This window comes from Lampetra planeri, chromosome 42 (genome assembly GCF_965212315.1).
Source record: "Lampetra planeri chromosome 42, kcLamPlan1.2.h2, whole genome shotgun sequence".
Taxonomy (NCBI): Eukaryota; Metazoa; Chordata; class Hyperoartia; order Petromyzontiformes; family Petromyzontidae; genus Lampetra; species Lampetra planeri.
The window spans coordinates 3,047,204-3,059,139 of record NC_136148.1 but is presented as its reverse complement, the minus strand read 5'-3'; the positions used below and the strand labels follow the sequence as shown (position 1 = coordinate 3,059,139).

Here is an 11,936-nt window from a genome sequence, read left to right as displayed (position 1 = left end):
CTCACCTGCAGCGGATCGACGCTCACCTGGAGGGAGGGGGAGAGAGGCGTGGGTCTGAACCCCGCCCGTTTAATTTTCCGTCTCCCGGTGACGTGGAGGAGACGAAAAAAAAACCCACCCAGAGCCACAAGTCGTTGACGGCACGAAGCAGCAACAGAGGCGCTCGCGAGACATTGCGAAGAGATCAGAGGGCGAGGTGGGCAAGATCACCTGCAGCTTCGCAGGTAGAGGGATCGTACACGCGCGCACACGCAGCAGGGCAGCATGATGTCACGCGCGTTCATTTTTTGTTTCGAGCTGATGTTTTGTAACGAGTGAAGCACAATGCAAGAAGCATCTCGAAGTGTCCGGACAAAGGGGTCTTTGAGATTATTACTCGGTAAAGGAAGCGATTGCAGAGCAAGTATGATGTACAGTGTGGTCCAGATGTCTTGTGACCCACCCCCCCAATGAATTGGTCCCCAACATTTTCTTCCCTTTTATATTTATTTCTGCTTAAAATAAACCTTGCTTGAACACATTACGTTTTGGAGACATGCATGGGGTCACAAGACATCTGGACCACCCTATACACAATAGAACATACATGATACACAACGGAGAATACACAGAATTAGAAAGATAACCTGTAACAGTCATTTGAGGTTATTCTTATATGTTTTCTGAAAATAATGTATTTCATTGTAGTTATTTTTTTTGGTGCATTCATATTTCTGGGTAAGGTGTGCCCCAACTTTCGTGGCAAATTCAGACCGTAGCTATACGGCAGAAAATTAAATGCCCTCCAAAATTGTGCAGTTGTTGCTGATGGATTTGCTCGTGTCTGCTGTGGCGAAACATTTGCAAATGCAGACGTCAGCAAATGTTTTGCCCCCAAAAAATAAGGATGAATAACTTTTAAAGTCCCATGGTCTCCACATGGCAAAACCAACCCTTGGTGCGGTGGTTATCTCCGTTCGCAGCACATTTCTCCAGGAACGCCTGCTCCTTGTATTGCCACAAAATTAAAATGAAAGCTGGAACAGCTCGAGTGGAATAGCCCACAAAGTGGTTGCTGCCTCAAAAGTTGTTTTTATCTTTCCGATGGCTTTCTGGTGGTTGTGCAAAAAAAACAACGATTATCGGATTCCGCAGTGCCCATTGGATCGTCAGACATTCCTCGTGACCCACCCCAACTTGTTTCCTCCCTCGCATCCAACCTGGGCAACCGTGGTGTGTTGTTCTTCTTGGTTTTTTCGGTAAAGTCACGTAGAAGGAAAATAATAAAATAATGTAAATAAAACATAATAAAATCATTCTCACGACGTTTCAGCCACAACGCAAGCAGCCGTCTTCAGGTGGAGAACAGGTCTGTCGGGAAGGCAGAGTCTGAAATTTCAGAATTATTTTATCATGTTTTATTTTTATTATTTTATTATTTTCCTTCTACGTGACTTTACCGAAAGAACCAAGAAGATGAATCCCTGCAGTCACGAAAGCTTTAAATCGAAATCGTGGTGTTGTTGTTTATTTTACTGTCTTTATCTGTTTCTACATAGTGTCTTGAAGATGTGGTCGCGTTTATACCGCGTGGAATGCACAATGTAAACAAACTATTAATTGAACTAAACTTTTTTTTATTTTACCAGGTAAGGCTCACTGAGCTATATAAGTTTTTTTTAGGAGCGACCTGGTCACAAATGACAGCTCAACGAAGCGGCTTAACCATGTGGACATTTCTAACAAATACTAGAAAGGCCTGTTTCAAAATTCGGAGGGAAATTCACGTGACCACGTGGAGAGACATGCAAAACTCCAAATATGCAGGCGTCAGGGTCAGGGATCGAACCCACAACCTCCTACAATACCAGGGGTTTCCGGTGATCACCGGTTGCCTGGAGATTCAACTGTGAAGCATCTCCCCCAAAGAACACACTTGCATACCTCTCACTGTAATGTGGCACGCAGCAATGGCAGAACATAATTAGCCTGGGGCATGGTGAGAGGAACGAAATGCCTCCCTGCCTCCCCCCATCCAATGTTCTCCTCTCTGCATAGCCAAGTGCCTTGGGTCCCACCGGTCCATGAATCCCGGTGAGGCTGCAGTAAAAACAAATATATAATCAGTTTAACACGTAGGCTTTCGCGGCCAATATTATTCATAATCAACGTTTTCGTGTTTAGATCGCGTTATTTATAAATGTGTCGTAACCCTCCACCACCCGACACGGCCAATCAGTAAAAAAAGTGTCACGTTGACAAAAAACATAGTGTGAAACCACAACATTTACAAATTGTAAATGTTATGGTTTCACGCTTCAACACACCGGTGGGCTAAAGCAGTGAACTATTTGTCTTTTGTCAACGTGACACTGTTTTACTGATTGGCCGTGTCGGGTGGTGGAGGGTTACGACACATTTATAAATAACGCGATCTAAACCCAAAAACGTTGATTATGGACAAATATATAATGTTAATTAACACATGGGTTTGATGAAACAAAGGACAGTAGTTTTACATCTCGCACAACCAGGGGTTCGTGCACCCCAGGTTAAGAACCACTGCTCTATAGCAATACCACTGTCGCACACCCAAGCCAACATTAGCATTATTGGCAAGTGCTACCTTTAGGTTAGACGTCCCTAGGCTTGACGCGGTCACGCTTGGTTGTTTTTGAATACTAAAAACATGCGATAGGGCATAACAGCTTCGGCAGGCTCTTCTAAACTGTCATGCTCACATGAGTACGGTTGACTGCGTGCAGTGCGAAATAAGTTCAACATACATATACTGTATACGACAACAATTGTTATGTTGCATTTTTGCACCCCTTTGTCAGAATCTGACTTTGTATTTATACCGGAGGAATATGATGAGCTATAAAGCTATTTTTCACTGATGTCTATTAGGGTTGGGTAAGAACGTTACAACAACAAACAATACAAAGGCATAATAGTAGTGCAAAATAAAAGAAAGGTAAACATCACTCAAACACAAACAAATCCAACTAATCTTCTTGGTTCTTTCGGTAAAGTCACGTAGAAGGGAAATAATAAAATAATAAAAGTAAAACATAATAAAATACAATTCTCAAAATGTGAGAATTGCAAATGTATTATGTTTTATTTTTATTATTTTATTATTTCCCTTCTACGTGACTTTACCGAAAAAACCAAGAAGATGAATCCCTGCAGTCACGAAAGGTTTAAATCGAAATGCAACTAAACCATCCCCATCCTACCAGGCAAAACCCACTGAGGTATGAACTCATTGTTCAGAAGCGACCTGGCCACAAATGATAGCTCAACAAAAGGTGGCCCATCATTTGGACATTTGAAGCAAACAAAATAATGTAAATAATCTCAATGCACGTTTCTAAATGTGGAGGGGAAAACCGGAGGATCCGGAGATGGGGATTGTTTGACTTGGTTTCACAAAGTTGGTCACCGTAGGGGTACAACACCGTTCAGAGATATTACTCACCACTGATGTTAACCAAGGCTCAGATTGCGAATACGTACCGTATGTTGAACTTCTTTCGCACCATACATAGCCAACCGTGCTGAGCGAAGGTTCGGGGTAAGTACAACAAACTAAAACACACAAAAACTGCTTTAAAGAAATGAGTTTTCAATCTAGATTTAAAAGTGCATAGCTCCAGTGGCTTCCTAATATCGGAAGTAAGAGCGTTCCAGACGGCCGCAGAAGGGCATCTGCAAGGTAGCCGAGTTCCCAGTGCAGTGTGCAAACCACTGTGCCACCGTTCCCCGGCGGTTGTACGTAGCGGGGAGGTAGCGAGAGTAGAGTTGGGTAGTGGTGACGGCAACAGCCCAATAGCTCCACATTTTGCACACGGAACCTGTTGTACACGAAATCTCGCCCAAGTCTCAGCAAACCCAGCCATACCCCTGCTTTTAGATTGAAACACATTCCTGCGGAGGGAGCTGATAGGAACGTTGGGTTGCTCGGTCAATGGCCAGGGTCAACGGCGGCGTGGTGTATTCCGCAAATATGCCCGACTGTGAGGGTGGGCACAAGCCGGCGTGAGTAGGTTAAACGTTGAGTTTTATAAGGGCACCACGGGGTGACCAGCCCCTTCCCACCCAGCCCCTCCCCACCCAGCCCCTCCCCACCCTCCCCTCCTCACCCACCCAGCCCCTCCCTCCCCACCCAGCCCCTCCCTCCACGACGGACGGACGGACACAATAATCCCCTGTGGGCTGGTGTAACCAGGAGGTTTCTACCAGTAAAAAGTCCCTACTGGAGCTTCATGCAGAACTGTACGGTATATATACAATTGCACAAGTTGCCAAAGCATTTGGAATTAAAAAAAATAGCAACTGGTGGCTTCATTTTAAGACGTAGTTTGTTTTTATTCAAAGGCAAAAGTATTCTTTTATTTGTTGTTGAGCACGGGCCCAAATGCCCCCAAAGCACCAAGTGTCAATTTACAAACAACACCATGGAAGGTGTATTAATAGATATACGGGCTCATGCAACTCTTGAAGAATCTGGGAAAGAGACGATTGGATGGAATTCTTAAAGTGGAGTAAGTTCCAGTGAAGAAGTAGAAAAACAAATTTTGGCCTGCAGTGTGGTGGTTGAACACAGAACGGCAATCTGTAACCAGAGCCTCCACAATCATGAACTAATTATAGATTTGAAGCTTTCGTGACTGCAAGGATTCATACTCTTAGGTTTTTTTGGTAAAGTCACGTAGATAAAATAAAAATAAATAATAAAATAATAGAAATAATAATAGAAATAAAAATCACACCGTTTCGGTGGCAACACAAGCAATCCTCATCAGGTGGGACGACCACAGCAAGAAAAAATATCTCAAAATGACAATGAATTTGATTTTAATGTTTTAGCTGGTTGCAGTACAGTGTTTATATTTTAAATGCAAAGTTTGCTTACATCTCGGTCATGATTTCCATGACTGTAGTATTTTACTCTAGTTGACACTCTTTAGTTTATTCTACATTTAGTCATAAAACGGCATCTTTGCTACTTTTTTTTTAACTACTCAAGTTTTATTTGACCAGGTAAGGCCCACTGTGCTATGTAGCTCTTGAGAAGCAACCTGGCCAGAAATGATATCTCAATGAAGTGGCTTATAATGTGGACATGTATAGTAGGCAAATAATTCCAGATTTGAAGCTTTCATGACTGCAAGGATTCATATTCTTAGGTTTTTTTCGGTAAAGTCACGTAGGTAAAAAAGAAAAATTAATAAAAGTAAAATAAAAATAAAATAAAAATCACGACGTTTCGGAGGCAACACAAGCTTCCGTCTTCAGGTGGAACAGTCACATCACGATAGCTGTATCAAGATACAGCTATCGTGCTGTGACTGTGTTTTATTTTAATTTTACTTTTATTAATTTCTATTTTTTACCTATGTGACTTTACCGAAAAAACCTAAGAATATAGTAGCCAAATGCTCAAATATTTCTAAATGTGAATGAATCATTAACTACCCATCTCCTCCCTATTCTTCAATACTCTAAACCCTGGGAACAAATGTGTTTTATGCTCCGTAAATAATTAAATACAATTAGCGTGTTAATTTGTATATTATATAACTCGTGTTGGCACTGGCTCAGCCCCGCGACGAGGACGTGATCCGTGTTTTACACTTTACACTCGACACCATGGAATTCCAGTGGGTGGGATACAAGGGATAGGGAAGGCGAGGGGGTGGAGAAACGGGGTTCTATTTGGCGCTTAGGGGTGGGTGGTGCACAAGCCGAAGGCAAGTAGTGGAGGAAAGAGTGGGCGGATCAAGGACACATCTGGCAATGACCACAGAGCCCAGCGAATATCTGTTTACGCGCCCGGACGGGGGCCGGCAGATTCACAGTAGCGCCCGGAGCCAATGCGCCCGCTGAACCCACGCACAAGAGAAGCCGGATCGTCTGCCGCGATGGACGGAGAACCGGCCACGCAGAAGGTACCTTTTAGGAAGCCGAGGTTTTAAAATGTCAACAATTTTCCAGTGGTCGTTTTGTAAAAAAAAATGTCATCACAGCGAGGCGCGCGGGATGCCGGTCCGATTCATTAATTTGTTTTTTGGCGATAGAGGCACAAAATTCACCGACTGACGCGCAAGCTCGCCTTGCCCGTCTTTCACTTTTGAGGCTGTGTCGCTTAAAGGGCTTTTGGCTTCTTCATCAACCCCTCCCCCGCAAGACGGTCACGCCGTGACCCCAGAATGAGGTCGTGTCGAGCGATGGGTTCCTCTTGGGTTGGAAGGGTGTTCACCCTCGTCGGTTCGTGCGCTAAATATTTATTTCGGTGACCGCCTTCAAGGAGGGTATCTGGGCAACAAGAGGCCAAGCGGGTTACGGAGCCACAACTCGCCAAGCTTACTTAGTCACTTTAAGATGTTTTCTTGTTCATGTTTTTGTCTTTTGTTTGTTGCGGTTGCACCCGATTCAAGAGCCGAATGGCTCACAGGGCTATACCAAAGAAATTAAACTGAAAACTTAAACTGAGTCTGCACCTACATTGTCACCAGCAGTGATTAATGATCACGAATGATCACATACGGTCAATGACGGAGCCAGGATTTTCAGGTAGGAGGGGCAACCCCTCCAGCAATGAAAAATGATAGTTGTTAGTAAGTACGGACTTGTCCCTTGATTTTTATTCGACGCGTGTGCGGCGATGGCGCAGCCATCGATCGAGGGTCGAATTCGAACCGCGTTGTGTGATCGGCATCGCGCTTGCTGAAGGTGTTAATGCCTTCAGGGAAGTACTGTACTCTATACTCAACTGCGCACAATTCTGTGAGTCACTTATAACCGCTTTGCCGTCACTTATTGCCAATTATGGACTCAGACTATTGTCCTATCATCTCATAGAGTCTCTGGCACGTAATAATATGCTACACAGTGGCAGTGGGGGTCGCAAAATGCCGATGTATTACTAATTATTACTAATAAACCCCAATGATCCGATCGAAATTAGAGATTTCGATCGGATCATTGGGGGGGGGGGGGGGGCACGTGCCATCCCACTCCACTCGCTCCGCCAGTGCATACGGTATTTTACGAAGAGCTCGGATGGGAGACAGTCTTGGTAGTGAGTACTGGAGGCGGTTCTAAAAATACTTTAAAATGTACATCCTTAGGGTTCAGAAATGTGCAATGTATCCTGCGTGTGAATGCGAGTTCACACAACCAGCCACGCACACTATAGCGGGCTGTTCTTATTTTTAAAGCCATGCGGTTGATGGACGTGCGCAGTGATAAAAAAACCAATTTACTTTGAAACGGAGATCATTCTTAATGAGGACAATTAACCACATCCACTGGCCAGGGCCTAACAGTTACAGAAACCCTGGTACAGGGTCCATGCACTGTGACTGAGCATTTAGATGCCGTTCTGGCAGCGTTACTTACATTTCTTGGTAAACGAAATATGATCTGTTTACAACTAAATGTTTATCCATGAAGGAGGGGGAATCTGAGAAGGTCTCTTTGCTGTTTTTTTCTAAACACTCAGGGGGCTCCACACCTTTTCCGTGACCCCATGTTCGGTGCTGCTTAAGAGCACAGAGATTGAATATTACAGCATATTGCCCGCCCGATGTACCCACTGTCAGCCGCTAGCCAGCACATTGTCCAATTAGTCATGGATACATTCGTAAAATCTGCGCGTCTTACAGTAACCGAAATACATTTACATTAATGCAAGCCGCATTAAGCTACAGGTGGTCGTTTGTGAACTTTAAAATTGTTCGAGAAATCAAAATCGGTCAGGCACTTGCCTTTTTATGCCGATTTGTTACCAACAAATCCACCGCAGTGACCCATAATAAAACGTTGTACAATGTTGTTCGACTGTGCTGAATGGGCCCCACCATGTCCATGTAGAGCTATTGCCTAAACATCAGGAAAGCCAGCAGCAATTCATTCAGCAGGCTACATACTGCTGATGAGTATTGGGGTAGTGGAAACCGGTCCAGTGCTTCTTTGATGGAACAAGTGCCGTTGGAAATCATTGTCTGTAATGCTTATAGGCTGATGGGCTACAATAAGGGATCTTACAATCTCCCTCCCCCCAACCCTCACTGTTGGCAAGCTATGGTTTCAATCAGATTAAGAAATAACTATTGTATATTTAGCGGTGAATCTAGCGGCATCTAGTGGCTGGTGGGAAATGCACGAAACCCATGACATACCATCGTCGATGTCGGCAGTTCCTCGGGTTTCGAGGATGACGTCCATCAGATTTCATGGTGGCTCGTGAGTTGGCTGAAGGAGTCCAGGAGATTCTTACAAAACATGAACCCGTGCACGTATTGGGAGCTCGGGCAGCAAAGGCCATCGATGAATCGATGCATCCATCGATTACATCAATAGTTCACACAGCCAGCCAGTCAGACAAGGCGAGGCAATCTCAACCTGACCTGCCATGTTAACGATCCCGTCTGCATTTGTAAATGCTTCCCAACTTAGTTTGAAACTGTTCGTGCTTTATCTGTTTCTGTCCATTCATCCGAAACGGGGAGAGGAGGGGGGTAGCGGGGTTGGGTGTCTGTGTACATTAATGCTCGGAAACATGATCCAATATGAACCAAACTTGAGCATAAATAGGTGTTGCTGTTAGGCACTTACCCGAAAAAAAATTGGCTAAATTGGCCAAAAAATTGCTCAAAATTTGGAGACACAAACCAGGCTAAAATGACTTTTCACTAATATAAAAAAAAAACACATGTTGCTCTGAAAGCTACCGGTCAGCTTTTTTGGTTCTTTCGGTAAAGTCACGTGGGTATAAAATAAAATAAATGAAATCACGACGTTTCGGGCGCAACACAAGCGTCCGTCATCAGGTGGGACAACCACAGCAAGAAACAATTGCAGCGCTATGAACACGGCGACACGGGTTCGATTCCCACTCCAGAAATTGTTTCTTGCTGTGGTTGTCCCACCTGATGACGGACGCTTGTGTCGCGCCCGAAACGTCGTCATTTAATTTATTTTATACCTACGTGACTCTACCGAAAGAACCAAAGAGTATGGATCCCTGCAGTCACGAAAACTTCACATCTAGTTTCGGTCAGCTTCTGTTACTGCTAATGAATTGCTTGAGAGGAGGACAATGCTGATGCGTGACGATTTTCTCCTGACCCCGTTTGTTCCGCTCCCCAGTGGCAGACACGCCTCGGCATCTGTCTGCTGATCGCCGTGATGGCCCTGCCGCTCCGAGCCACCTCCTCCGAGTCGTACATGGCTAAGCTCTTCAAGCACGTCGATGCCACGCAAGAGCAGTACGTGCAGGTGAGAGGCGCGCAGTGGCAACGGCTGCGTGAAGAGGAGACCACCAGGACAAAAGTCTGCTGTTGGCTCTCGCTCCAGCCGACAGGACGTTGGGTCATCCGTGTAGAATTTTGAATGGAGTGTAAAGCCCACGGACACTTTGTAAGTTCCGTGTGCTGTGTTGGTCTCCTGGAGGTTATTCAAGTCTATGGACCCTTTGTAAGTCCGATGTCTATGGGTGCTGCTATATTCGTCTATGGATCCTATTTTAATTGAGAGGTGCTATGTTAGGATTGAGCCATGATAGTGTACGGGTCCAATGGACCATATTAGTCTATGGATGCTGTGTGGGTCGATAGGCACCAAGTAGGTCTCTATGTCCTATGTTGGTCTATTGGATGCTATTCAGGTTTATGGGCCCTGTGTAAATCGATGGTCTATGGGTCCTAGATAAGTCTATGTTTTCTATTTTAAATTTTACGTATGCATGTTGAACTTCTTCTGCACCGTACGTAGCCAACCTTGTTAACTGGAGGTGCGGGTGCTATTTTCATCTAAAGTCATATGTTAGTCTATGGGTCATGTGTATCCTGTTCATCTATGGGACCTGTGTTTGCGTATGAGCTGTGATCGTCTATAAGCCTTAGGTTTGTCTGTGTCTGTGTTGTTTAGATTTCGTCGTTATTTCGTAATCTCACGTTAATATTTCATGATCTGCAAAGGTACTTATCATAATAAACCACGTTTGTTTGCTGCAAAGTCAAGGTTAAAATACATGCTTTCTCCCACTCAGCATTTATAAATCATATCGGCTACGTTTAGCTACTCTATGCCAAGCAGTAAAACAATGAGTAACCTGAACTTTGAGTTGCGCAGTTCAGGAGTGGTTAAAATATCAATGAGGGGTAAAATGTATCCGTTCGTTTCCCAGTCCGCTGGTCCTGGTGAGGGTCGCGGCTGAAGCGTGTTGAGTAGTGGCAGTCCAGACCTTCCTTTCCCTGGCGACAGACTCCAGCACTACACTACTATACACTACACTATACACTACACTACTATACACTACACTACTATACACTACACTATACTATTATACACTACTACACATGGCACTATTTTACACTACACTACTATACACTACACTATACACTACACTACACAATACACTATTATACACTACACTACTATACACTACACTATACACTACACAATACACTACACACTTGCACTATACACTACACTACAATACACTACACTATACACTACACACTACACTACTATACACTACTACACACTACACTATTATACACTACACTACTATACACTACACTACACACTACACTACTATACACTACACTACACACTACTATACACAGACTCTAGCTCTTCCTGGGGAATTCCCAGGCATTCCCAGGCCAGCCGAGCGACACAGTCCCACCAGCAGCAGCAGCAGCGTGTCCTGGGCCGGCCCCGGGGACTCCGCCCAGTGGGACGTTGCTGCTGTTGCTGCTGCTCGGTAGAGTTTCAGGGGGAGTCTATCGGGGGGCATCCTTTACCAGGTGCCCGAACTACCTCCAACTGGCTGCTCTCGATCCGGAGGAGCAGCGGTAAAATTTGTCTCCTCTAATACCATAAAGCATGACTGGGGAAGGCTTACGGCTCACAGACGGTGGTATGGCCCATGGCTTAATTTCACAAGAGCCGTGGTCACACGAGGCCCATCACTTCCAAACGATATTTATCCGTCGTCGCTGCAAGCATCTTGGCCACACTAATCGGACACCAGAGGGGAATCGTTTGGACTTGTTAGCGCTGTACTTCTCATTTTTTGCGAGCTCAATCAAATCTGTCGCTCGCTGCAAGGGTCTCTTTGCAGTGACGAAGGTGACTGATGTGTGTGCGTGCGTGTGTGTGTCACCCCTGACCTCTTCCTCTACCCTGACCCCTGACCCCTGTTGGCCTTCAGTGCAGCCCCCCGACAATACACAAATAGGGAAAACACCCCCCCCCCCCCCCGTCATCGTCGTGCTGCGGTCAAACCTTAATGGTTTCAAATGCGCGGCGGCCCTCGAACTGACGATGGCTTGTGATAGGTTGTTACCCTTTCAACTGGTACAAAAACTGACACCTTTATACAAGGCATCATGTTTGCAATAACCACAACACAAGCAGTCAAAATGCAAACAAAAAGAAACAACTCTGATAATGATATGCACTGTCCTTGAAGTTGATTGGTCCACACCCGAGACAGCTTTTCTTAGAGCCTAGTCTCCATTGGTGTTGGACCAGATGACGCCAAAAGGCGTACAACTCAAAAACAGCGCACTATCAGAGTATTGAGAGCTCGGGGTAAGCATTTAATGGAGACTAGGCTCTAAGAAAAGCTGTCTCGGGTGTGGACCAATCAACTTCAAGGACAGTGCATATCATTATCATCATCAGAGTTGTTTCTTTTTGTTAGCATTTTGACTGCTTGTGTTGTGGTTATTGCAAACATGATGCCTTGTATAAAGGTGTCAGTTTTTTGTACCAGTTGAAAGGGTAAAAACCCATCACTATATTTTGCCACTGGTAAAGGAGGTCTCATAGTGACGATGTCTTCTCGGTGAAAGTGAAAACTAGCGAAGGACACCGTAGTAAATGGTGGCAGCCCTGGTCACGTGTCAGCTGCTCACACAGTGCCCCCCCCC

General features: G+C 44.9%; 1 protein-coding gene across 3 annotated transcripts in view; it reads left to right on the top strand.

Annotated features, from left to right (window-relative positions):
- LOC144732307 (cytosolic non-specific dipeptidase-like) overlaps positions 1-11,936 on the top strand; it is a 29,727-nt gene continuing 17,791 nt past the window's right edge. Inside the window, exons 1-2 of one of the 3 annotated variants that reach the window (XM_078613771.1) lie at positions 1-224; positions 9,142-9,270. In XM_078613771.1, the coding sequence (XP_078469897.1) occupies positions 9,181-9,270 (90 nt within the window). In that variant the 5' untranslated portion in view covers positions 1-224; positions 9,142-9,180. Of the gene's footprint in view, positions 225-5,744; positions 5,937-9,141; positions 9,271-11,936 lie in introns of those variants that run through there. The other 2 variants (XM_078613769.1, XM_078613770.1) reach the window with 2 other exon arrangements.